Source organism: Bos indicus x Bos taurus, chromosome 9 (assembly GCF_003369695.1).
Source record: "Bos indicus x Bos taurus breed Angus x Brahman F1 hybrid chromosome 9, Bos_hybrid_MaternalHap_v2.0, whole genome shotgun sequence".
Classification (NCBI taxonomy): Eukaryota; Metazoa; Chordata; class Mammalia; order Artiodactyla; family Bovidae; genus Bos; species Bos indicus x Bos taurus.
In genome coordinates, this window is record NC_040084.1 from 60,984,118 (window position 1) to 61,012,106 (window position 27,989).

Below are 27,989 nucleotides of genomic sequence, written 5' to 3' on the forward strand. Positions count from 1 at the left end.
AAATAGATATTTTTCTGGGACTCTCTTGCTTTTTTGATGATCCAGTGGATGTTGGCAATTTGATCTCTTGTTCCTCTGCCCTTTCTAAAACCAGCTTGAACATTTGGAAGTTCACGGTTTACGTATTGCTAAAGCCTGGCTTGGAGGATTTTGAGCATTACTTTACTAGTGTGTGAGATGAATGCAATTTGTGTGGTAGTTTGAGCATTCTTTGGCATTGCCTTTCTTAGGGATTGGAATGAAAACTGATCTTTTCCAGTCCTGTGGCCACTGCTGAGTTTTCCAAATTTGCCAGCATATAGAGTGCAGCACTTACACAGCAACATCTTTTAGGATTTGAAATAGTTCAACTGGAATTCCATCACCTCCACTAGCTTTGTTTGTAGTGAGGTGGGGAGAGATAAATTAGGAGTTTGGGATTAACATATACACACTACTACATATAAAATAGATAATCAATAAGGACCTTAGTGTATAGGATAGGGACCGCTACTCAACAGTCTGTAATAATCTATATGGGAAAAGAATATGAAAAAGAATAGATATATGTATGTGTGTGTGCTCAGTTTTGTCTGACTCTTTGCAACCCCATGGATTGTAACCTGCCAGGCTCCTCTGTCCATGGAATTTTCCATCCAAGAATACTGGAGGGGGTTGCCGTTTCCTGATCTAGGGCATCTTCCTGACCGAGGGATGGAACTGGCATCTCTTGCACCTCCTGCATTGGCAGGCAGATTCTTTACCACTGTGCCACCTTGGAAGTTCAGATATTGTATGCTGCTGCTGCTGCTGCTGCGCTAAGTCGCTTCAGTTGTGTCCGACTCTGTGAGACCCCATAGACTGCAGCCCACCAGGCTCCCCCGTCCCTGGGATTCTCCAGGCAAGAACACTGGAGTGGGTTGCCATTTCCTTCTCCAATGCATGAAAGTGAAAGTGAAGATGCTCAGTCATGTCCGACTCTTAGCAACCCCATCGACTGCAGCCTACCAGGCTCCTCCATTCACGGGATTTGCTAGGCAAGAGTACTGGAGTGGGGTGCCATTGCCTTCTCCCCAGATATTGTGTATGTATGACTAAATGACTTTGCTGTACACCTGAAACTAATACAACACTGTAGATCAAACAGACTCCAGTATACAGAAAAAAATTCAGAAAAAGAAAGCATTTACTATCCTCCACATCAAAGCAAAACAAACAAACAAAACAAAGACAATAAAAACCACATCCGTAGAGGATGAGAAGATTCCTGGAGGGTCCACCAGACAAGGATTAGCCTTCTACTGCAATGAAATGAAAGTTACTCAGTCGTGTTTGACTCTTTGTGACCCCATGGACTGTACCGTTCATGGAATTCTCCAGGCCAGAATACTGGAGTGGTTAGCCATTCCCTTCTCCAGGGGATCTTCCCAACCCAGGGATTGAACCCAGGTCTCCTGCATTGCAGGTGGATTCTTTACCTGCTGAACCACAAGGGAAGCCCTACTGAAGTGTTAGTCAAATAGACAACCCACCCAGTTACAGAGCCCTGAGTTTCCACAGATTCATCCACAAAAAGGAGTGGGGGCAGGGAACTGTCCAAATCCAGCCCTCAGCTGAAGCAAATAATAATGGCTAAAAGCTTAAAATAGATCCAGGGAGGAGCTCAATTTCGGGACATAAGAAGCAGTTCAGCACCTCAGGCAGTTCTGGATTTGGAAATTGTTTTGGTTCCTCCTTACTTCCTTCTATTCGTTGGACCAGAAATTCATACAGACCTTTCTGAACTAATTCACCAGGTCTGATGATGAACTTATTTAGACCAGCCAAAATAATTGTCAGCCAGGGACACAGGACTTCAACCTCCCTGCAGAAAATCCCTGACATCTGACGTAGGAGGATTTATAGGTTTAGTGGAAATTGCTTTCTCCTGCTCTCCAGATTACAGACTGTGGGTTGAATTTTTTTTTTCCGTGAATAAACATCTTTCTAATAATGAACAGACCGATAATGTCTTAAGAGAGAAAAAGAACATCCTTTTCCTTTTTTTTTTTTTTTTTTGCTGTTTCTTCAGAGAACTATTTGGATTTGGAAACCCACGTTGGCCGTCCAGAATATGAAAGTTGGCGTTTTCTTTTTGTGGTGGGTGTGGGTTTTGCCTACTGAAAGCAGAGTGCACTGGCGAAAAAGAGACATACAGGAGATGTCGAAGAAAGGCAGGTGAGTGGACATTTCAGCACAGAGGATTTAGAGGGAGACGGTGTGTGCAGCGAGCTTCTGGTTTCATTGTGGAATCGTTTCCAGTATGCGGTGTTTCCTGGGGATGCCCTTTGCCTTCTTGCTCCTTTTCCCTTTGTTCTCCTGCTTCCTTCCCCTCTTCTTTTTACGATGTTAGAATTATGTTTTCTTTTTAAATGATGCTTAGATTTGGTACAGTGCTATCATTGCATATTCTCCAGTCTCTTAGGAATTGTCGTGGGTGAAAAGATTCTGGGGAAAAAAAAAAGCATATATGCACGTTAAAAATAACAAGGGCAATTATTTGATGTTTGCATCCTAGGTTGGAGAAAATCTGGGAATTCTCAAATGACTGATGGGACCTCTAATTAGTGAGAATGATTATGTGAGTTCTAATTATTTCTGCTAGATGTGTAGGTCCCTTTTACAATCTTTTAAAAGAGAACAAAACAGCTTTCTTCAAGCTATACGGCCCGGAGGATCGTTAGATTGTCCCCATCTGTAAACTGGGAGGGTACGGGGTGGACCAGCCTGAGGACCAGCTGCTGATGGTTGCCAGCAAGGTACGTGCCGCCCTGGCTGTGCCAGTCTGCGGAAGGAGCTCAGACAGAAACAGACCGATCCTTCAGCATCAGCTTCACCAGGATGGCTCTGTGACAGTGCTGGTAATGGAAATGCATGTCTGCACACCTGTTTGCCTGATACGCATCAATAAAATAGGGTATTTGGAGACCCCACTCCCCACCCCTAAAACCAGCTCTCTCTTAACTGATGGAGAGATGGAGGCAGGAAGGGCATTCTTGATTCTTGGTTCTTTATTATCCTGAATTCAAATTGAGCTTTAGCTTTCTTCATCTCTGATTGTAAGATGAGCAGAGGTCATAAGTATCAATTACTATGGGACTTTCTTGGTGGTCCAGTGGTTAAACCTTCTTCCTTCCTGTGCAGGGGGTGTAGGTTCAATCCCCAGTCAGAGCACTAAGATCCAACATGCCACAAGGTGTGGCCAAAAACTTTTTTTAAAAAAGCAAAATTGATGAATATGAAAGGAAATCCGGCTTCTTGGAGCCTGGGGCTAGTGGGAGGGCTGGGTATCTGACTTCTGAGTGACCCACTCTGGGTTTGAGAGAGCCCTTCACACTTGGGCTTCTGAACAGCCAGCTATGGCTCACAGCCCTTGTTTCAAGCAGTTTTAGCAACATATCAAAGTTAAGGAGTTGAAATATGCATTGGTCGTGGTGAGCCCAGGACACAGACAGGGACTGCTGTGCACACGACACGTGTCCCATCACTGTCAGAGTCAGGGGCTGCGGGACAAACAGTGGAATTTGTGGAGCGGTGCCGCCATAGAGATGATCTGAACCAAATGTGCTCTCGAGGATTACAGATGGCAGCAACAAATCCTATTGGTTGTCACCAAAAACTTTTCAGCCTCTCTCCCAAGCCAGAGTTAGAGGGGTGACTTATTAGGAATACCAGTGAGTCACTAGTGGTAAAGAGTCTGCTTGCCAATGCAGGAGATCCAAAGACTCAGGGTGGATCCCTGGGTCAGGAAGATCCTCTGGAGAAGGAAATGGCAATCCACTCCTGTATTCTTGCCTGGAAAATCCCATGAACAGAGGAGTCTGGTGGGCTACAGTCCATGGGGTCACAAAGAGTGAGACATGACTGAGCGCACACACACACACACAATGACAAAGTGAGTCCTGAAAGCAAAATAAATTTTCTTTTAAAAATTACTTAAAGGAACTTTTATTTTTATTATGAAAGACACATTATTTTAAAAACCACAGGAAAAAAATGTTTCTGAATGCACAAAAATCACCCATAATCCCCAAAACCTAGAAATAACATTGTTAACATTTTTGTGTATTTTCTTCCGTTTTTTTTAATAAGCATGTATTGAATATTAACTAGACTGGGGTTTTTCTATGCATATAGTTTTGTAACCTTATTGTTTTTAATGTGATTTTATCTGCATATTTTCTTATTTGAAATATATAGTGTTATCATTGGAATGAACACACTATAAAGCATCATAACAATTATAACTGCTTAAGCATCTTCCTCTGCTTACAATATTTAACTGCTTTCTCTTTGTTATTATAAATATTCTGTCTGGATATCTTTGTATATAAGGTCATTGTTTATGTGCATGATTATTTAATTAGGGTAGACTCCTGGAAGTATATTAGACCAAATGGCATAAGAACATTTAAAGTTCCAGTATAACTGGCAGAATTGCTTTCCAAAATGGTGAGCCCAGCCAGGTGTTTTGTTTTTACGTAGCCTAAGTTTTTAAAGGGCTCACTTAATTTTAGCCAGACTCTAAACTCATAAACTGCTGGTAATTTGTAGCCAGGCTGCTTTTCACGGTTCATACTAATAACATAAGAAGCAAGGTGAACACACACACGTGGTGAGAGTGAGGCTAGTGAGGTGCCAATGATGCAAAATCTAAAGTGACCCTTGGGAATTCCCTGGCGTCCAATGGTTACTACTCTTTCCACTGCCAAGGGCTCGGGTTTGATCCCTGGTCAGGGAACTAAGATCCCACAAGCTGCAGAGCACGACTGAAAAATAAATAGCTGACTGAATGAATGAATAGGGCCTTGCACGGCCCAAGAGTAAGGGCCTTCTTACATTTTGTGCCTCACTTGGGGCTTACTCTAGTCTCTGCCCTGGCAAATAATTTCTGTGTTTTTCTCAGCATCTTCTTGGGAGATATATCCCGATGGGATCCACCTTCATGAAACGTGCTGGATAAAGATCAGAGTGCCAGGGCATTGAGCAGTGTTTTTAGAATACTTATGGTCTCTCCCTCCTCCTTGGAAGAATGAAAATCTAGCCTGTCTACACCACAGGCACCTGGACAAATTCCTACTCAAGCTCTGGAAGCACAAACTGATCCCATCAGAAGCAAGTACCATTAGCATTCTTGTCTGTAATGCTATAGAACTCAAATTTAAACTGCAGGGAAGAGAGGTTCTAAGAGTTTCAGCTGATTTCCATTTTGGGGAGATGACACTGGTGGCAGGGTGGCAGGAGGATGCAGAAGGAGTTGCAAGGCAGACAGAAAAAGTCATCCAGAGTCCCTGCTTCAGACCAGATGAGAGACAGTGAGAGCCGGAGCTAGGATGGTACTAGTGGGATGAAGTGAACAGGGATGGGGGAAGATGGATGAGAACTTTCAGGAGGCAGAATTGTCAGGATTAGACTGGGTGGGAGTCTAGCAGGTATCTTGAAGGTGTAACTGGGTATGAGGGAGTGCCTGGGAAGGGAGAGCAGGAGGAGAAGCAGGTTTGGGGGCAAAGAGGATGAGATCAGTATGAGCATGTGGACCTGCGTGTGCTTACAAGCTACTAGAAGATGGTTGTCCAGTTGACAGGAAGGGCTCTAGGTCTGTGGCTCAAAAGAGAATTAGGGTCTGGAGATGTAGCTGTAAAGAGAGTTTTTCGGTGGTGATGGATGAAGTGACCCAAAGACAGCATGAGATAAGAGCAGGACAAAGAGAGAGCTGTGATGAGCAACATTCAAGACGAAGATGAAGAGGACTCCGTGGGGACCTCCCTGGTGGTCCAGTGGTCAGGAATTCGCCTTGCAATGCAGGGGACACGGGTTCGATCTCTGGTCGAGGAACTAAGATCCCACATGCTGCAGGGCAACTGAGCTCGCTCACCACGAGAAAAGATCCCGCATGACACAACTAGAGGATTCAGGGAAGGAAGCTGGAAATGGGTGATCAGAGAAACAGGTGTGGAACTGGAATGGAGAGGTGCCAAAGAGGCTAAGGGAGCATCTACTGGACAGTTATCAGATGCGTGTCACAGAGCAGACACCGCCCTGGGCAGTGGGTGCCTCATCAGTGACCAAGTCAGGTACACACTCTCCCCACAAGAGGCTTGCGGACCAGAGAGGCGTTCAGTTGAGGTGTCAAAGGTTTCCAGAAGGAGGGAGCAATCCATGTGGATTGCAAAACCTGGTGGGTCAGATCCCACCAGGGTCAAAATCAGTCAGGTAGAGGGCCAAGATGCAAGCTCCACTTAAGTGGTGAAGAGCCGTTAACAATGTCAGCGAGAGGAGATGGGCAGCGGTGTGTTGAGGAGAGGAGAAAATGGAATGAATGTGGTTCACTTTTACAAGAAGCCTGGCTGTCAACTGGACCACTGAGACTAGAAGAAGCTGAGAGTGATAGACAATGATGGGAGCTTGCAGCGGATTCAGGTGATGAAGGGCAGAGGCCAGGAGGGAGGAGGTTGTTGGCTGTCAGAACCTGTCCTGACAAAGCACAAACCTCTGGGTTATGGGCGGGGTCTCTCTGATCGCCCTACACCTCTTTTATTAGATTTTTATTTAAAAATATTTTTTCTTAATTTGGCTTTGCTGGGTCTTAGTTGAGGCATTCAGGACCTAATACCCTGATCAGTAATTGAACCTGGGCCCCCTGCACTGGGAGTATGGAGTCTTAACTACTGCACCACCAGGGAAATCCTGTGATTTTTTCTTTTAAGTTAGCAGTGTTCTCTCTTCATTGCATCCCTTCATTCTCCAGAGAGCTTGCTAGAACTTTGAGTCTTTGTGCTTCTCACTCTTGTCTGGTTACAAAGCGCCGCTCATCCTGATAGTTTCCTGAGCCTTCACTGGGCTGCTCCAGGGCTCACCACACCCATCTCTTCCCTCTTCCTCTGGCTCATTTTTTTTTCCTCCTCCAACATTTAGCATAGATGTCACCTTTTTTCGAGGACCTTCCTTGGCCCTCCCCAGCCCCTGCATCTGAAGCCTCAGATGACTTTTTTCCCGAGCTTCCACGGCCCCCATCTATCCTATCTCAGACAATTGATCATTCAGTATTATCAGCCTATGAGCCCCCTGAGAGCTGTCTGCCCAGGCTGCCATAACAAAACACCGCAGGTTGGGTGGCTTAAACAACAGACATTCGTTTTCTCAAGTCCTGGAGGTTAGAAGGCCATGATCAAGATGGTAGCAACTTTGGTTTCTGGGAAGGGATCTCTTCCAGGCTTGTAGATGCCGCCTTTCTGCTGTGTCCTCACAGCATCTTTCCTCTGGGCTCACCGCTGGGGAGACGGAATGTGATGGGGAGGCTCTTTGGTGTCTCTTCCTCTTTCTAAGTGGACACCAGTTTCAATTAACCTTAAATACCTGCCTAAAGGCCCTGCCTCCAGATACAGTCACATGGAGCATTAGGGGACGATATGAATGGGTGGGGCACAGTTTAGTTATAACAAGGGCTCAGCTAACACCTTTATCCTTGTCTCCCCAGGTTCAAGTACAATATCTGATAAATAGCAGATATTCAAGAAATGTTGGGCATGAATAAATGAGAGACTCTTAACCCTTCCTTTTCTTGTACTTCACTCATTCATTCATTCATTCAACAAATATGTATCATTGACACTCTGCTCCAGGCACTGGAAGAAGCAGTGAGCAAATTGGACCTCACCCCTTCCTCTACAGAATTTCAAAGACCTTGGAAATGCCCTCCTTTTAAAGATGAGAAGAGAAAGGCACAGAAAAGTACAGAAGTCATGCCAGGTCACACAGTGTACCCTCAGAGTTCTGCATCCCCTGTTTCTCTACTTCCTGTGCCCAACTCTGACCACCATAAGAGAACGGGAAGTTATACTCATGGATGTAAAATTCAGGTTGAACCGTATGAAAATGTTTTCATATGTCAAAACCAGAGCAATGTTTATGTTAACATTTTCTTATTTAATCCTTATAGTGATCCTATAAGGTTAGAGTTATTCCCTCATTTTATAGGAAACTGAAACAGAAAGATCAAGAAAAGGGGATGTTCAAGGTTGAGATTTTACCAGAGAAGCAGGTGGACAAACATGCCCTTGTTGCCTCCTCTTGTCCCCCTGGAAGGGCCACAGCAGGCCAAGTCTGATCCATCGAACCTGGGTCCATCGTGGTGGCAAGAAGGCTGGATCAGAAGACTCTGAGACAGCACAAACACCCCACCTATGCCAGACACAGCCTTCCAGTTCTAGGCAACTCAGGTCTCCCACAGGTGTGCAGACTTCAGGCATCATGGAATATTCACTGTCTCGATTAGTCAGGGTTCTCCCAAGAAACAGAACCAATAGCATGTGCATAACATGTACATATCTGGGCTTCCCTGGTGGCTCAGTGATAAAGAATCTGCCTGCCAGTGCAACAGATGCAGATTCAATCCCTGGGTCAGGAAGATTTTCTGCAGAAGGAAATGGCAACCCACTCCAGTATTCTTGCCTGGGAAGTCCCATGGACAGAGGAGCCTGGTGGGAGTCCATGTGGCCCGGAAGAGTCAGACACAACTTAGATACTAAACAACAACAACAATGTATGTTTGTATATCTATCTCCCTATCTGTCTCTCTATGGTATTACACACATACATATATATAGTTCAATATTTATTATAATATATATATATATACATACCTATATATGTATATATACGGGGCTTCCCTGGTGGCTCAGAAGGTAAAAAATCTACCTGCAATACAGGAGACCTAGATTCAATCCCTGGGTTGGAAAAATCCCCTGGAGGAGGGCATGGCAACCCACTCCAGTATTCTTGCCTAGAGAATCCCCATGAACAGAAGAGCCTGGCAGGCTGTAGTCCATGGAGTCACAAAGAGTTGGATACAACTGAGGGACTAAGCACATACGTGTACACACACACACACACACACACATATGAGGGGAGCTGGGGTGGGAGGAGGATTTATTTAAAGAATTGGCTCGTGTGATTGTGTAGGCAACCAAGTCTGAAAGTTACATGGCAGTCAGGCAGGCAGGGGGAAATTCCAGCAGGAGCTGATGTTTCAGCTGAAGGCAGTCTGCAGACCAAATTCCCTCTTCCTCAGAGGACCTCAGTCTTTTTTTCTAAGGTCTTAAACTGATTGGATGGGACCTACCCACATTACGAAGGGTAATCTGCTTTATTTAAAGGCTACTGATTTAAATGTTAGTCACATCTTAAGAACACCTTCACAGCAACGTCTAGGCTGGTATTTAAACCAAAAACTGGTACCAGAGTCTAGCCAAGTTGACACCTAACTTACCTATCACACATTCTTAGAGGCAGTGGTTTGAAAAAGAGATCATCAGTTACCCAAAAATCCATTTAGTGAGGAATCCAGGGAAAGTTATACTTGAGGGAAAATGCACAGTCCTTACTCATTATGTGGAAAAATGCACAGTCTCCCTAGCAGTTCAAGAAATGCTGTTCAAGAAAGTATAAATAACATGATGGCAGAAATAAATAAAATAAAGAAAAATTAAATGCACACACACATATTCACACAACCCCCAGGCCAACGAGTCTGTGGGGAACACAAAACCACCTCTGTGGGGCTCTGGCAGTAAACTGGCCATTTCCACATTGCCGTCTGCCTCTAGGACCAGAGCTATAATGTTGCTGTTATTCAGTCGCTCAGTTGTGTCCAACTCTTTCCGACCCTATGGACTTCAGCATGCCAGGCTTGAAGATGAAGTAATGAACAAAGTGAAGTATAACTTATCGAATGCTCTGCTATTAGTTAAATGAGCCTTCTGGCAGCACCCTGCTCCTAATGGGCCCCCAGACCTGATCTAACCTCTGGGAAATGTTTTGAGAAAACATCATCTTTAGACAAACAGACTGGGAACTACGGCAAGGAAATATCAAGAAGAAAGACCACGGACCAGAAGTTTTCATAATCTGACTTAGCAGCAGCAGTAGCAGCAGCAAGAAGATAGAATAAAAATGTATGTTCAAGAAACATACACCCTCCATTCAGTTCAAGAAGCTGTCTCAAACGTCATCCTGTATTATCATAAATTCAGTTCACTTCAGTTCAGTCGCTCAGTCGTGTCCGACTCTTTGTGACCCCATGAACCGCAGCACGCCAGGCCTCCCTGTCCATCACCAACTCCTGGAATTTCCTCAAACTCATGTCCATTGAGTCAGTGATGCCATCCAATCATCTCATCCTCTGTCGTCCCCTTCTCCTCCTGCCCTCAATCTTTCCCAGCATCAGGGTCTTTTCAACTGAGTCAGCTCTTTGCATCAGGTGGCCAAAGTACTGGAGTTTCAACTTCAACATCAGTCCTTCCAATTTACACCCAGGACTGATCTCCTTTAGAATGGACTGGTTGGATCTCCTTGCAGTCCAAGGGACTCTCAAGAGTCTTCTCCAACACCACAGTTTAAAAGCATCAATTCTTCCACGCTCAGCTTTCTTTATAGTCCAACTCTCATGTCCATACATGATCACTAGAAAAACCATAGCCTTGACTAGATGGACCTTTGCTGACAAAGTGATGTCTCTGCTTTTTAATATGCTATCTATATTGGTCATAACTTTCCTTCCAAGGAGTAAGCTTCTTTTAATTTCATGGCTGCAGTCACCATCTACAGTGATTTTGGAGCCCCCAAAAATAAAGTCTGACACTGTTTTCACTGTTTTCCCATCTATTTGCCATGAAGTGATGGGACCAGATGCCATGATCTTTGTTTTCTGAATGTTGAGTTTTAAGCCAACTTTTTCACTCTCCTCTTTCACTTTCATCAAAAGGCTCTTTAGTTCTTCTTCACTTTCTGCCATAAGGGTGGTGTCATCTGCAGATCTGAGGTTATTGATATTTCTCCTGGCAATCTTGATTCCAGCTTGTGCTTCTTCTAGCCCACCATTTCTCATGATGTACGCTGCATATAAGTTAAATAAGCAAGGTGACAATATACAGCCTTGACGTACTCCTTTTCCTATTTGGAATCAGTCGTTGTTCCATGTCCAGTTCTAACTGTTGCTTCCTGACCTGCATACAGGTTTCTCAAGAGGCAGGTCAGGTGGTCTGGTATTCCCATCTCTTGAAGAATTTTCCACATTTTATTGTGATCCACACAGTCAAAGGCTTTGGCATAGTCAATATAGAAGAAATAGATGTTTTTCTGGAACTCTCTTGCTTTTTCTATGATCCAGCAGATGTTGGCAATTTGATCTCTTGTTCCTTTGCCTTTTCTAAATCCAACTTGAACATCTGGAAGTTCACGGTTCACATATTGCTGAAACCTGGCTTGGAGAATTTTGAGCATTACTTTACTAGTGTGTAAGATGAGTGCAATTGTGCAGTAGTTTGAACATTCTTTGGCATTGCCTTTCTTTGGGATTGGAATGAAAACTGACCTTTTCCAGTCCTGTGGCCACTGCTGAGTTTTCCAAATTTGCTGGCATATTGAGTGCAGCACTTTCACAGCATCATCTTTCAGGATTTGAAATAGTTCAACTGGAATTCCATCACCCCCACTAGCTTTGTTCATAGTGATGCTTCCTAAGGCCCACCTGACTTCACATTCCAGGATGTCTGGCTCTAGGTGAGTGATCACACCATCGTGATTATCTGAGTCATGAAGATCTTTTTTGTACAGTTCTTCTGTGTATTTTTGCCACCTCTTCTTAATATCTTCTGCTTCTGTTAGGTCCATACCATTTCTGTCCTTTATTGAGCCCATCTTTGCATGAAATGTTCCCTTGGTATCTCTAATTTTCTTGAAGAGATCTCTAGTCTTTCCCATTCTATTGTTTTCCTCTATTTCTTTGCATTGATCACTGAGGAAGGCTTTCTTATCTCTCCTTGCTATTCTTTGGAACTCCATATTCAAATGGGTATATCTTTCCTTTTCTCCTTTGCTTTTCGCTTCCCTTCTTTTCACAGCTATTTGTAAGGCCTCCTCAGACAGCCAGGTATCCAACTTGGAACATGTCAATTCCTTCTTCTTAAGTTCCTAGGGACTTAATCAGTAAGTGCACTCATTTTTTTCCCCAACCAGGATTGAACCCACTTCCCCTGCATTGGAAGCATGGAATTTAAACCACTGGACTGCCAGGGAAGTCCCAATAAATGCCCTTGTTTAATCAATGAGTGGGCACCAGTTTTGTGCAAGGTCCATGCTGGCTCTTCTGTGAGGGGAAAGGTAAGCTTGGACCTTCCACATTGAACCCAAATTCCAGGCAATGGGAGCCAGATCTCCCAGTGAGATACAGTGGCCAAACTTGCCTCCCATCCTTAGAGCCAGAGCCTCTAAGTGTGACTCCTGGCTCCTTCACTTTCACAAGTTATTCAAACCATCTGTGTCTTAGCTTCCTCATATATGAAATGGGCACAATGGCAAGGCCTACCTCACAGGGTTGTTATAAAGACTAACCCAGTTAATACATGTGATATTGTTAGCCTGGTAACTGGCAGAGAGTAAGTACTCAGGCAGTGTTAGTTATCCTTTTATTTGCTATGTGTTACACTTCATTTCAAGGTCAATACTCATACCTCGGCTGGTAAAATGATGCTGGTGACATGAAAAGTATTTGAAGATATATGTAACTTGAGTTAAAAGCAAGTTACAGTGTTTCCCCTCTCTCAGGGTTGTAAGGATATACTCAGGATGGTACAGGTTATTTCTTAGTGGTTTTCATCCTTTCCTTTAGGCTTCAATCTATTTTCCAAAAAATGTTAACATAGGAATGTGAACAGAAAATAGTTATTTTAAAATATTAAATAGCAACAATTTAAAAAAGATTTTAGGGGAGTTCCCTGGTGGTCCAGTGGTTGGGACTCAGTGCTTTCACTGCCGTGGCTGGGATTCAATCCCTGGTCGGGGACTAAGATCCCACAAGTTGCATGGTGTGGCAGAAAAAGAGTAAGATTTTAGGTGTCCTAATTATCAGTTTTTTGCTAAGCTAGAATCTCAGCCTCATGATGGCAGAGGTAGTGACATTTCAGAATTTGGCAGCCCTTCCTTTAGTTGGTGCCCAGTTCTGTTTTAGACTGGCCCAAAGCCACAGTAGGGCTTCCCTGGTGGCTCAGTGGTAAAGAATTCACCTGCCAATTCAGGAGACTCAGGTTCGATCCCTGGGTGGGGAAGATCCTTTGGAGGAGAGCATGGCAACCTACTCCAGTATTCTTGCTTGGAGAATTCCATGGACAGATGAGACTGGTGGTTTACGACATAGTGACTAAACAACAAAAGCCACAGTAAGATTGGGGCCCAACTTGATTTTTATTCCTACCCCCTCTTTCTTCCTGCATCTCTTGTATTGCTCTCTCTGGCACCCATCCAAAGAACTAATACCGTTCTTCACTCACTAACATGTACTGAGAGTCCACGGGAACTCGGCACTGTGCAAAATGCCAAAGATGAAGAGGACTCTGCCCTCAGTGGCCTGTGGCCTCATCCTGCCCCTGCTGACCATCCACTGTGATGACCTGTAGCTCTCCCTCCAGTCTTTGCCCTTCCCCAGCCATGGAACCTGGAGAAGGCAAGGCACCCCACTCCAGTACTCTTGCCTGGAAAATCCCATGGACGGAGGAGCCTGGTGGGCTGCAGTCCATGGGGTTGCTAAGAGTAGGACACGACTAAGAGACTTCACTCTCACTTTTCACTTTCATGCATTGGAGAAGAACACTCCAGTGTTCTTGCCTGGAGAATCCCAGGGACGGAGGAGCCTGGTGGGCTGCCGTCTATGGGGTCGCACAAAGTCGGACACGACTGAAGCGACTTAGCAGCAGCAGCAGCAGAAGCAGCCCTGGGACCACCTCCTGCAGAGGGCACACCTGCCCCTGCTCCACTTTGTCTCGAATGACATAATCCCTGTGCATCAGCCCTGATATCCCTGGGTATCAGTCGGGTCTTGGCAGAAAACAGCACTGCACTCAAAAGGGCTTAACCAATAACTGAATAAAGAGACCGCTCGCAGAACAGTGCACAGGGTTCAGGCAAGTGAATGCCCCACCCCCAAGCACAAGAAATACAGGAAGCCATGCCTACCTGCAGACCTGAAGGGGAAATTGTGTAACTGGAGCTTATTGAAGTACTGTGATTATCTGCGGTTACAGAGCAACACAGACGTGGCTAGTCCCTGGCATTGAAGCCGAGAGAGAAGGAGGACTTACCCTCTGCTCTCTCATCTCCTGCCAGTGCACTTTTGGCTGAATCCCTAAGCTGAAGTGCAAGGATGCCCAAGAGAAATGGTTCACCTGGCAATGTGTCGCTGTCCATACTGACAGCTTCATGGCAGTTCCAGGTTAAAAATGCCATCAGTTTCAGTTGGGGAGATAGTTTAGGTCAGACCTCTTGAAATCAGGCCTTCTGAATAATTAATCCTCCAATTCCTGCTTCTGTGGGTCATGGGAATTGCTCGTTGAAAAGCTAAAATAATGCATTGCAGTTTTGTAGTCTTTTTTTTTTTTTTCTTCACATTTTATTCCAGTTAGATTTGAAGCAAATCTAGAGGGTGAAGGATACTTTGTTGATTTGAGTACCTGGACTCTCTAGAATACCTTTAGTTTTAATTTCATAGTAAGCCTCAAAGACGGAGTGCACAAAGATGTCCTCAAGTAAGGCATTCAATGACCAGAGGTGCACGCACACCAGTGTAAGGGACCTCTTCTCCACACCTAAGCTACAGTGATTTGCAGCAACGCCTCTACTCCTGGCTGAGGGGCATGGAGCAGAAGGAGGGCTCCTGGCTCCATTAGGAGAGAGAGAGGAGGTGGGCAGCAATGGCTTCCTCCCTCCCTTCCAGCAGCAGCGTACTTCCTCCCTGATCCATTAGTTAAGATTCTTCCCTGGGGCAAAGCCTTTGTTGCCAGGGATTTCCTTCCTTTAGGAGGAAACTTCCTGTTGGCTGAGAAACAACAATGACTCCTTCCATGTGCGGTCCACCTTCAAGTTCCAAAAGCAAGTACACACACACACATGATCCTATTGGCTCCACACAGCCCTGGTCCTGTCACAGAGCTTCACCTTCAATAAGATGAGGAAACCGAATCCCAGGGAAAGGTGCCCAAAGGCACGGAGCAGGCAGGTCACTGGAGGGTGGAGCTCTGTTTTCCTGTCTCCCAGACACATTCTCCACACCCCACAACCCCTGCCCAGAATGATAGTTTCTTTAGGAAGGAAGATAGCCAAGCACTTAACGATGGACTGAGCCAGTTACAAGGGAGGAAATTGTGTGTTGAGGATGAATGCACCAGAGCTCTCGTTCTCAAAGTGCCATCTCCAGGGACTTCTCTGGTGACCCAGTGGTTAAGACTCCACACTTCCAATGCATGGACCAAGGTCCCATCCTTGGTCAGGGATCTAATATCTCACGTGCTGGGTGGCGTGGCCAAAACATTAAAATAAAGTGCCATCTCCTGACCACCACCACCAGCAGCAGCATCTGGAAACTTGTAACAAATACAGATTCTTAGACCTTAGCCCAGGCCTGCTAAATCAGAAACTTTGGGGCAAGGCAAGGTTCAGGAACCTAGGTTTGAAACAGGCCTCCAAGAGATGCTGATGTAGGCCAAAGTTTGGGACATGTACATTGAAAGAAGTGTGAGTGTGTGTTTGAGTGTGCATGGTACACGGGAGGACACACACACACACTGCTGTTGGGACGAGGAGGAGCTGGGAGGGCAGTTGATTGTTTCTGTGAGTTCCAGAGATGCTGCTGAGGGGTAAGTGAAGACTGTAAAAGGCCCTTGTGGCACTGATTGTAACAGCAAAAGACTAGAAGCGACTCACGTGTCCACTGATAGAGGACTGAGCGTGTGAGTGATGGTACATCTGTGCAATGCAACACTATGTAGTGTGAAAAAGAATATGAGGCTTGGGATACTTTGATATGGAAAAAAATCCAAGTTATATATATATATATATAAGGGAAGAAAGAAAAAGTGTAAGTTTATATGTTACTTGATGTGTAAAAATAAGAGACCATTTGCCACAGCATACATGACAAATACTGTATCATTTCACTTCTACGTGGAATTAAAAAAAAAAAAACAAACTAGTAGGTATGGAGAACAGATAGGTGGTCGCCCTAGGTGTGGGGTGTGGGGTGGGCGAAATGGATGAAAGGGATCAAGAGGTACAAGCCTCCAGTTATATCATAAATAAGTGCTGATGATGGTAATGTACAGCGTGGTGACTATAGTTAACACTACTATATTGTATATTTGAAAACTGTAAGAGTAGCTCCTAAAGTTTCTCATCACAAGAAAAAAAAAATGTGTAACTATGTGAGGTGAGGGATGTTAACTAGATGCATTGTGGTAATAATTTTATCACAAAATATACATGTATCACATCATCATGTTGTACACCTAAAACTAATACAATGTTAAGTATTGAGTATATCTCAATGAAACTGGAAAAATATGGGATATAAGAATGTATGTTTGTATTTACTGGTACCTACGAGATACTCTGAACAGATAGACTAGAAACCAATAAGAGAGGTACCAGGGAGAAGGGGGACTTCCCTGGTGGTCCAGTGGTTAAGACTCATGCTTGCAAAGCAGGGGCTCTGGGTTGAACCCTGGTCAGGGAACTAAGATCCTACAAGCCCCATGGCCAAATGAAGAACACAGAGAGAGCAGTAACAGTGGTTGGGGGAATGGGATGAATGGAGGCACAGGTAGAAAGCCAAGTTTTCACTGCATTTCCTGTCTAATTGTCAAACCCTGCAAATATATTACCTACTTAGAAAAAGTGAATATGAATTAAAATGGCCCTAGATGCGATTCAGAACCAGAAGTACAAGAAGCTGCCTCCAAGGAGCCAGAATGGTTGGCATTTGACCCAAGGGCAAGTCCACGCTCTCTCTGTAGGATGGGCCAGAGGGGTCCAAGGGAGACAGGCTCAGCCCACACCCACTGCCTCTCCCCTCCAGCTGCAACCTGCCCCAAATAGCTGAGGAGCTTTGGGTGAATTTAGACTTATTAGTAAGCCCAGGACCAGCAGTTTTCGCTCTTGGTTTCACATTAAAATCATCTGGGAGGCTTTTAAAAACATTAATGTCCAGGTTCCATTCTGCCCAGATCAGCACCTCTGAGATGGGGCCTGGATATTGGGTTTTAAAATATTTTATTTATTTTAAAGTCTTTGTTGAATTTGTTACAATATTGCTTCTGTTTTATGGGTTTTGGCCAACAGGCATGTAAGATCTTAGCTCCCTGAACAGGGAGCGAACCCGCACCCCCTACACTGGAAGGTGAAGTCTTAACCACTGAACCACCAGGGAAGTCCCCTAGATATTGGTATTTTGCAAGCTCCTCATTCACATTCCTAAACTCCTGTCTTGGACCTTCTGGGTTGGTTCATTGATCCAGAAAGCCCGGGAATGGAAGAGAGGATTTCCAGTAGCTTTAAAGAAGAAATACCACAGCCCATCAAACTTGTCAAGATCAAGTCTGAATGCAAATAGTTTTCATCCGACTTAATTAGGGTATGTGATCAACCTGTTTTCTCCCGCTCTGCAGCCCAGTTCTTAAACGAAGCCCTGATATTACGAAATCGCCACTAACAAAATCAGAGCAGCTTCTGAGGATAGATGACCACGATTTCAGCATGAGGCCTGGCTTTGGAGGTATGAGGCATGCACTCTTGGGGCTTGTCTTCTTTCCAGGTCCTTCTGTCTATCTGTGGGCAGCATCAGACCAGGGAACCATTCAGCATTGCTCCCTACCCGTCAGGTCTGCCTAGGTTGTGAACAAGGCCTGAGCCCCCAACATCATCTGAGCACCTGCCCTGGCCAGCCTGCCTTGGGCTGTGCTGAACGCATTCTTGGGAGGCAGCTGCTGGTTTGTGGCCAGACCAGCCCAGCTGTCCTCAGGCCACGGCTCCCAACAAGGATGTCTCAGTATTAGGGAGGCTAGTAGCTGGCTGTAGGGACAGTTGCAGTCCAAAGTTGCCTCCTGAAAAATGCTCTGAAATAATTTTTTTTAATTGGGTCTTTTAAATTTATTTCTTGATTTGTGGAAGCAGTTTTTGAAATTTTCTTAAATGCTCACTTTCATAGCTCCTAGAAATACATAATTTTTAAAATAAAATGTGAAAGTTATGACTGTAATATATGTTTAAAAATGCACAATAATCATACCCCTAAAATCATGACTGCATTATCAATTTAATGTGAAATACCAATCTTGGACTAAATTTATTCTTATCCTGGAGCTGGCAGACAGAACTCTGGGCTCATATCCTAGGGTAGAGTGTGGTCTGGTGAGTTTAATTAAATTAAAATTGTTTAGAAAATAATGATTTAGTACCAGAGCCCTTTGAAGCTGGCAGATTTCAGGTTTCTTAGTGTCAAGTAGGGTTTTCACTCTTATGAGTTTTGGTTTTTTTTTCCCCTGGGGAAAAAATATTTATTTCAGAAATCATTCTCATGCCTTTTATTTCTTCCAGTCACTTTTGCCTAAAGGATAAACAGGTTCTAGAAGGGAGTCTTTATTCAGTCTCTAATCTGTTGCTGTTGGACCCAAATTCACCTTTTTACTCCGTGATGATGTTCCATGATGATATTCTGTGATGATGTTCCATGCCTGTCCTATACACCTGAAAGCAGGGAGGAAAAGAGGCAGCAATCTACTTCCCTGATAATTCTTTCTTTTTATAAATATTAAGTTTTTATGGCCTAGAAATGCCCCCCAAATATAGTATTTTCATATCCACCCAGTGTACCACATCCCCCATGGAGGCGACTCCATCATCTAGCAAAGATGCAGATCAGCACCTTGGCAAATGTTTTGAATATCACCTTGGTTCTAATTCACCAAGCAGGGCCTTTCTCCTGGCCAGAGACACTGGCTTCCAAGATGAAAGAAGGTGCAAAATCGGGAGGTAAATACAAAAATTTTTAAATGTGTGGCTTCATGTTAAGGAGTAACTCTTTATATGGGACCCAACTTTGACCCAGGTCTCATCTTTCCTTTAGATGAGCATATGTAACCAAAGACAAATGCTTTGCATTAACTTCCTCATTTCAGAATCACCTGACTGATTCAGACCAAAAAAGAATTTTTTTTTTTTTAACCTTAGCTGGAATATTCTAGGGAGCGAGGACATGATGCCAGCCTTTTATCTCTGGTTTCACTTTAGCCTGGCATGTGGGACACCAAACCTTCAAATCTGAATGTGCTAGGAGAAATCCTTATGCCTGTCTCATTTGTAGTCAAAGTTCAAATAAAAAGAGTAAATGCTCTTGCCATGCCCTGTCCCCAGGGCCAGCCATTCCTGTCGGCGTGGATGTGCAGGTGGAGAGCTTGGACAGCATCTCAGAGGTGGATATGGTAAGCGCTTCTCCGGCCAAGGCTGTGGGCGGGGGGGATCCCCCCGGGCCCTGTGCTGGGCCAGGAACGCCACACATCACAATTCCCCTGGCTCACAAGCCCTGGGTAGTGGGAATTCCCACACTCATGTTACAGGTGGCTCAGCGAGGTCAAGACACTTACTCAAAGCTGCCCCATTGGCAGGAGACAGAGCCGCATGGCAGACATGACTGACCCCACCCCAGTGTCCAGGCTCTTGCCACCAGGATGTGTTCTCTGGGCAAATGCTGTCCAGCATAAACAGCGGGATCCAAGGAGCCAGACACAAGCTGCTCCTGTGGACTCTGTGTCTGGCTGTGAAAATGCAGAAAAAGCTCAAGTTTCCTCTGTTTTTCTTTTTTAAATGGGCTTTGATTAACAAATAGAACATTCTGCAACTCTTTGACTTACACGACTTTTTAGAAACTTGTCTTAGCTGGTGAGAAGCAGATCTGAGACTAGCATTCTGGCACAAGTAGTTTAATGGCAGCCCACTCCAGTATTCTCGTCTAGAAAATTCCATGGACAGAGGAGCCTGATGGGCTCTGGTTAATGGGGTTGCAAAGAGTCAAACGCGACTGAGCACACACACAGACACCAAGGAAATACAAGAAAAGAGTGGGGGGAATTCTCTGATGGTCCAGGGCTTAGGACTCCACACTTTTAACTATTGAGGGCCTGAGTTCAATTCCTGGTCGGGGAATGAAGATCCTGCAAGCTGCATGGCACAGCCTATATGTGTGTGTGTGTGTGTGTGTGTGTGTGTGTGTGTGTGTGTGTGCGCGCGCGCACGCGCGCGCACGCTAGGTCATTTCAGTCATGTCCAGCTCTGTGTGACCCTATGGACTGCAACCTGTCAGGCTCTTCTGTCTATGGGATTCTCCAGGCAAGAAAACTGGAGTGGGTTGCCCTGCCCTCCTTCAGGGGATCTTCCTGACCCTAGGAATCGAACCTGCATCTCCTAGGTTTACCTGTATTGGCAGGCAGGTTCTTTACCACTAGCACCACCTGGGATGGTGGTGTCAAAAAAGATTATCTGTATCTATATAAGAAAAGGGTGGAGAGGTGAGACAGGGAAAAGGAAGGAAGCAAAAACGGTCATGTCATCAGATCAGATCTATGTGAGAATCAGTCCCTCTGGGCTTCTCTGGGAATCAGCAAAGAGCTCACCTCAGGGTTGTCCCCACTGAGGGGCCAGAGAGCTGGGTTATCCATCCCCCTTACCCATCCCCAGCCCCACTCCCTGGCTGAGGGCTGCTTCCAGAGGCGTGAACTCTTAGGCTGGCAGTTGGCCCTGTGTGTGGGCAGGCTGCCCTCAGGCTGGGGTCCCAGCACCGGCAGGAGCAGCCTTCTGCAAGTGGAGGCAAGTGCCCAGGGGTGGGGTGGGATGGGATTCAAGGCCCCCTCTGTACAACCTCCTGCTGAGTCCCCCATGCAGGGTTCCCTCCCTCCTGAAGCAGCAGAGACTAGAAGCAAGGCCTCCTTGGGCTCAGTTCACTCCTCAGCCTGGTGGCGGGGGTGTAGGATGCCCTGCTATCACCCGGCCGTTCAGTGTGTGGGCTCCTCCTCTCTACCCTTGGTCCCAGGACTTCACGATGACCCTCTACCTGAGGCACTACTGGAAGGACGAGAGGCTGTCCTTCCCGAGCACCAACAACCTGAGCATGACATTTGACGGCCGGCTGGTGAAGAAGATCTGGGTCCCCGACATGTTTTTTGTGCACTCCAAGCGCTCCTTCATCCACGACACCACCACAGACAACGTGATGCTCCGGGTCCAGCCCGACGGCAAAGTGCTGTACAGCCTCAGGTGAGCCCTTCCCGACCTCCTTCTGGGCCTCTTCCCCTCAGCGTCCTCTTATCCCCGAAGCTGGGAGGAAGTGCAACTCATTTGTCTACCAAGAGTATCATTGCTCCCACCACAGCGCTTTTGCTTTTCGCTTTGAACAGTGAACTTCTAACTTTCCAGGGGCTCTGACTTTTCAACATCAGGAAAACTTAACTCTACACATGAGTAAACATTTTAAAGAATTATTTCTCCTTGAAAATACATTCGGGGAAATTTCTCTTACTGATGCTTATGATTCAGGCCCTGTTCAAGTTCAATTTCAATGTTTAATGAAGGTTTTATTTCTCTAGTAGGAGTCAGAAAAGTAGATAATGTAATTCTTCTCAAAGACCTGCCTCCTTTGACCTCTCTGATTCCCATTTTGGAATTTTGCTTTAAAAAAAGTTGTTTACCTCACCTGGTCGGTTTAGGCTTTTTTTTTTTTTAATCCCTTCTCACCAGAGTGTCCTCCTTGAGAGACTATGGGGACCCCGGGCCACTTGAGGATTTTAAATGGTATTTTGAGCATCACTTCAAAAATATAAAGAATAAAATAATTGAGCTCACCTGACTTAGAAATGTTTTTTTTTCCTTCTTTTTCTTTATTCCTTCCTTCCTTTCTTTCATTCATTTATTCTGTCTGTACAGTTGATTTATAATATACATTAGTTTCAGATGTATGACATAGTGATTCATATGTGTATAGACTATACTCCATTAAGTATAAAATATTGGCTATATTCCCTGTGCTGAGCAGTAGCCTTAGAAATGTTTAACTACTCATTAAGCAGTGACCTGGATAACCTTCCCTTAGGCACAGACATCGCAGTGGGGCTTTCCCTGTATGCCCCCTTGAGAAAATCCTGGTGCCCGCCTCCCCCAGGAGGACATGTAGAGATGAGCTGCAGGCCTTTACAGAGCAGCACCTCAGCTACTGGCTGAGATTTACTCCTTCTGTGCTGTGCTGAGAGTGCATTCAGTTTTACAAACTTTATTTTGGTAAAGCTGAATCCACACACCAGTGTCTAAGAAGGGAATGCCTATACCGATGCAGTGTGTCTTTAGAGTCAGAGATGGGAATGTTGAAGCTGAATTTTTGCCCCAAAAGAATATTTATAGTAATCTTTTATTACTTTATCCTGACTTAGAATCTAAGCAGCTAGGTACCAGACTCAGAGTTTTACTTCTGTTCTTAACATAACATTAATTTTAAGTAATGGCTATGTTTGGGACTTTCTTGGTGGTCCAATGATTAAGACTCTGAGTTTCCAATGCAAGGGGGAATCTATCCCTGATCCCACATGCTGAGCAGCAAAGCCAAAAGAAAAAAAAATTATGTTTAACAAGTGGCTTTTAAACTTCTGATAGTCTAGCAGTCAGGTCTCATGAACTGGTGGAGGTCGAGTCTGGCACTATTGGATGTGACACCAGAGGCAGAAGAGAGAAAAGAGGAAGTGGAAAACCTCTGTTTATTCAGCATCAAAGTTGTCAGTGAGCCTCCAGGTGCCTAAAAACCTATAATTTGATTTTTCATTGCAAATGAAATCATGGGTTTGTTTAAGAGAGAAATAAAGAGGTCCAAGTTAGTGAGGGCTATCACTCTGAGATTTATTTGGGGGAAAACATGGAGGAGCTGGGTACTGTCACCTCTGTCGACAGCAGATTAACACAAACCAGTACTAATACGTTGCCCTCCACCTCATCCATACTCTTTGAGCCATTCAACAGAATGTGTTTATATTAAGATTGGCCGCCAGAGTTGTACAGATAAAAACCCTGTCAGGTCTTGTCTTAAGCTCTGGGTGCATAAAGATGAATAACACTGAGCTTAGCATGATTGCAGCCTAGTGGGGGAGACCTGCAGGAACCAAAGGATTAGATGCAGAGAGAGGCACGAACACCAAGGAGGTGTGGGCAGGGAGCGACAGGTAACAGGAAGGTGAAGTTTCCTAGGCAGCAAGAGACAATAACAAGTGAAATTCACAAATGAGATGCTCCATCACACTAGGTAGATTGAAAAATCAATTCCATGGTTCTTGAATTCCCAGTCAGTTTCAAGATTTGAGAGTCAATGATTGTTGGGAGGAAGAGATTTTTCTTGGGAGAGAGGTGTGGGCATGCCATTTGCTGGACTGCAGAGGACACATGTGTGCTTATGGTTGGGGGACACTGCAGTTAGAGGGTGAGAGAAGAGCTGTCTCACCACTGAGGGGCAGAGCTAGGAGGAGTTTTGGCTCTTATGGGGCCAGTATGCACTCCCAGGCTTGTTGGGAATAGTTCAGCATGTGTGGCATGGAGACTGGTGAGCCAAGAGATGGAGTGGAAGATGCTGCTGGAGGATGGAGGTGCCCAGTAGAGGGAATGAAGGACCTGGGGAAAAAGTCTCAGCTTCAACCACATAGTGGTCCCAGAGAGCTTGAAACCACCTCACCAGAGAACCATCCCTCTCTTATCTCACTTCTACCCATGTAGGAGGTGATTAGAGATGGGCAGACACTGACCACTCAAATGCCAACTCTGTGCCTTAGCTGGGAAGGGGGAGCAGAAGTCTCAATGTGAATGAAGTTTGAAGTGTCGATACCTTGGACCAAGATTCTTTGTTTCTGAACTGAGATATATTTGGTTACTTCTGAGGATTTTGACTGCCTGTTACATGAGAGGGGTAAGCAGGAAAATCTCAGGACCGGCCAAGCTTCCAAGGGAAGATGCTCTAGATGAAATAATTCAAAAGGACTTGAGGGAAACAACAGTGAGCATGGGTGAGATTACACCACATGCTGGGCTTGTTCAATGCGTGGGAAACAAGCAGAAAAGCATCAAGTCAGGGTGCCAAGAACAAGTCTGATAATGTCTGTGATTCTAAAAAACCTGTTCCTGTATCAACTGACAACAGAGAGAAGAGCTGTTTAATACTTTCGTTCATAGCAAAACCTACCTGCATTTGACATCTGATGTCCCCAAAGTTTGCCACAAGTGTCTCCAAGCTTAGCCCCTAGTTTCTTTCTTGCTGGTGATGCCATCAGGTATGGTTGTGCTGGTGATGCACCCATAGAAATGGGAGTCCACCCATTAGGTGTCCAAGTCAGAGGCTGGCCTGACCACCCCCCCAAAAATACATCCTGTGTATCAGTATTCCCAGGGGAGATAAGATGATCCAGCTGCTAACAATACAAGATCCCTCCCTACAACACTCAAATGGAATGAGGAAAATAAGGCAAATATCTGGATAACTGAGTTTCAAAAAAGCTCTTTTCCTTGAAATTTCCATTTAAAAGTGATTTTTTCTTTTTGGCCATGAATTATCCAGATAATTTTCATAACTTATACATAGCCAATTTTCTGTGGCTGAAGGAAACATAGTATGTTCAAAGCTAATGACTGTTAATCATACCCTGCCATGGAATTCCACACCGGGTGGGAGATCTTCTACGACTAACAATCTGTCTTTGCTTATTCTTTGACGCAAAAGCCAATTTTCCTGTGTAAACTCCGAAGCAAAATCATTAGATGCTAGCAAGTGCTTGCATGTTGATGCATAAGATCTTCCAGTGTTTTTCCATTTTTATGATCTCTATGGAATTATCCACTAAGAACACCTGTGCCCACTAGTAGATGTTATTATCAATATAGAAATATCAACATTGTAAAAAAAAATAGAATGCCTAATTTGGCAACTGGCATAAATACTTCATGAATATTATTGTAAAAACATTGTACACAAATAGTGAATGTCAGTAAAATCAAGAAAAGAAGAATTTGAATGAATCTGAAACAGGAGAGCAATATACTCTTACGGTTTCTTTTAAGAAGCCATAGGAGTTGTGGTTTCACATTGTTTTATTTTTTATTTACTTTTAATTTCAGAAGTGGTTCTTTAAAAAAAAAAAAACATTTATTGAATTTGTTACATTACTGCTTCTGTTTTATGTTTTGGTTTTCTGGCCACAAGGCATGTGGGATCTTCGCTCCCTGACCAGAGATTGAACCTGCACCCCCTCCCCTGGAAGGCGAAATCTTAATCATTGGACCACAAAAGAAGTCCCCACATTGTTTTATCGATGGAGACCATTGCTTCTCTAAAATGCTTGCATGCGATGGGGGTTAGTGGAGTCATTGTTGGCCCCATGGTGAGCCTGGGGTTAAACATAAACACCCAAGAGTTCTCCAGTGTGGAAATCACACATAAGCTACTTGGTTCTCTAGGTCCTGGCACACTGCTTATGAACTACAAGATTCTTCTATATTGGGAGGAAGCAGAGGCCTTTTCTTTTTGTTTTATCATTTTGCGCTTATATTTTGCAGCCTCTGTACATTGGATTTTATCTGTTTGTTTCTAGGGTTACAGTGACCGCCATGTGCAACATGGACTTCAGCCGGTTTCCCCTGGACACACAAACGTGCTCGCTTGAAATTGAGAGCTGTGAGTAAGCCTATGCTCAGACAGCCCCCGCAGACCTTAAGTTACCCTAGAGCCTCTGACTCTCAGGAGTAGGAGCAGAATATCTTGTTTCTCTTTTTTTTTTTTTACATGAAATTTAATCTCTTAATAAATTTTAATTAATTTATTTATTTTTAATTGGAGGATAATTGCTTTACAATATCGTGTTGGTTTATGCCATATATCAACATGAATTAGCCATAGGTATATGTGTGTTCCCTCCCTCTTGAACCTTCCTCCCACCTCCCACCCCATCCCACCACCCCTCTAGATCATCACAGGTGACTATGATTTTGAGATGACTTTTCAGATAGAAGCAATATCTCAGGTAAGTTTGAAAATCAGGAACAAATTTGGCACTGAAAACCTTTTATTCCCATAATTGACCCTTTTAATACTCATGGCAGTGGTTATAAACTCGGTCCTGTGGAAACTGAAGGTTTCCCAGTTCCCCAGGGCAAGTGCCTGGGTAAGGGGAGCTGAGGGCTCAGCAAACGTGGGTCTCCTTCCAAGCCCCCAGCATGGCATTCATCACACAGTCCACCAGAGAGCTCCTGTGGATCTCTTTTATTGCTCTTCTGAGTAAGGTTTCCATTGAAGAATTTCCTGGTGAAAACAAGTTGGGCAGCAACTGCATCAGGGCACAGCCACTGTGAGTGCAGGTGGTGGCTGAGACACTCAGGCATAACCTAGGGGCCTTGGGAAACTTACACACATGCAGAAACCCTGGAAAATTAAATAGCCATAGGAGGACCAAGGCTGCGGCCGTGTCCAGGACTGCCATCCCTAGCTCTCTATGCACCTGCCCCGTGCTCCAATCTCTGCCAAAACGTTTCCTCTGACTGTCACAGTCTGGTCCACCCCCCACCATGACTCCTTCTACACTCGTCTCAAACCAGCACACACCCACTGACACGTCCCAGCCCATGTCAGAGTCTCAGTGAGGACTTTCGTTGACCTGGGGCATCTTGGTAAGCCTGCCAGGGCCGTGGTGGTGGATCAGGAGTCTCCTGGCTCCAATCACCCAGGGCTGAGGAGCGCAGGGACATGGACTCCACACATAGGAGGGACAGCTCTGTGGGCCGCTAACGTGGGGTCAGGGAGAATAAATCCCAGGACCAAGGGAGTGACTGCCTCGTGCACCGTAGCTTTCGGCCTGCTCTGTCCTTTAATCCTCCCAAGCTCCCTGTGAGAAGGTTACTGTTATCTCCTTTATGGAGCTTAACAGCGAGGGACTAATCGTTGGCTCCAGAATTTTGCTTTCCCTATGATACCCAGGCAGTGGTACCTGTCAGGCTTTCACCAGAGAAGCAGAAACATAGGACGGGGGTCCCCAGCCTTCAGGATCTAACGCCTAATGATCTGAGGTGGAGCTGATGCAACAATAATCGAAATAAAGTGCACAATAAATGAAATGTGCTTTAAACTATGCCCCCTACCCTGGTCCAGGGAGAAAACCGTCTTCCACAAAACTGGCCCCTGGTGCCAAAAATGTTGGGGACTACTGCCATAGGACATACACAGGGAGCGGGCTAGTGCAGAGGACGGGCTTATGTGACTGTGGCCTGGTGGGCAGGAGCCCACCCTGCTGTCCACATGTGGAATTTTATCTTCCTCCAGGAAACCTCAGGTCCGCTCTTAAGGCCTTTCAACTGATGGGATCAGACCCACCCAGGTTATCCTGGGTCATCTTTATTTCAAGTGAGCTAGGTGTAGATAACACAGCAATAAGCATCTCCCCAGCAGCACCCAGATTAGTGCCAGATTGAATCACTGGGTACTTACTATAGCCTGGCCAAGTCGACACGTTAAGGTTAAAGGTAGAATAAAAGAGGAATAAAACAGACCCTCGGGGAACCCCAGAAAGAACTGTTGACACAGGAGCAGCCCCTTCAGGTTTTACTCCTAGTTCTGCTCAAACAGCAGGTAGGTCTGCTGGGTTGGGGTAAGCAGTGTGCTCACCTACAATAAGTGGGGTGGGGAAGTATGGGACTGGAGGGAGGGATCCTCAGGGAAATCCCCTTGATTCTACCCTGCGCAGAGCAATGAGAGGCCTGCACAGAAAGACCTTGTTTGGCTGCAAATCTCCTTGTGGGTCTTTTCTTGCTAGAATTCAGCCCCTATTACCTGAGAGTGTGTAAAGGTATTTGCCATCAATGATGCATCATCACCCTTTGAAAGAAGAAAGGGCTAGATTACCTGTGGTTAAGAAAGTTGAACTATATGCAATGTTGCCACTATTTAACCTGCAAAAAAAAAAAATTTTTTTTAAAGAGCAAATTGTAGTTTCTAGTCTACAAAAATAGCAATTTCATCTGCTTTTAGGCTGACTTGAAGGGTGAACACTTTTGCAGTCAGGATGAGTATTTAGGCCTGAGAGCTTTGC

The 27,989-nt window shown here is 44.9% G+C and overlaps 1 protein-coding gene across 1 annotated transcript in view; it reads left to right on the forward strand.

The window, feature by feature from the left end:
• Window positions 1-1,666: 1,666 nt before the first annotated feature.
• Window positions 1,667-27,989, forward strand: part of GABRR1 (gamma-aminobutyric acid type A receptor rho1 subunit) — a 33,975-nt gene continuing 7,652 nt past the window's right edge. Inside the window, exons 1-5 of the mRNA XM_027551412.1 lie at window positions 1,667-2,196; window positions 17,508-17,614; window positions 19,252-19,319; window positions 20,924-21,147; window positions 25,503-25,585. Coding sequence (XP_027407213.1) covers window positions 2,093-2,196; window positions 17,508-17,614; window positions 19,252-19,319; window positions 20,924-21,147; window positions 25,503-25,585 — 586 coding nt within the window. The 5' untranslated portion in view covers window positions 1,667-2,092. The remainder of the gene's footprint in view (window positions 2,197-17,507; window positions 17,615-19,251; window positions 19,320-20,923; window positions 21,148-25,502; window positions 25,586-27,989) is intronic.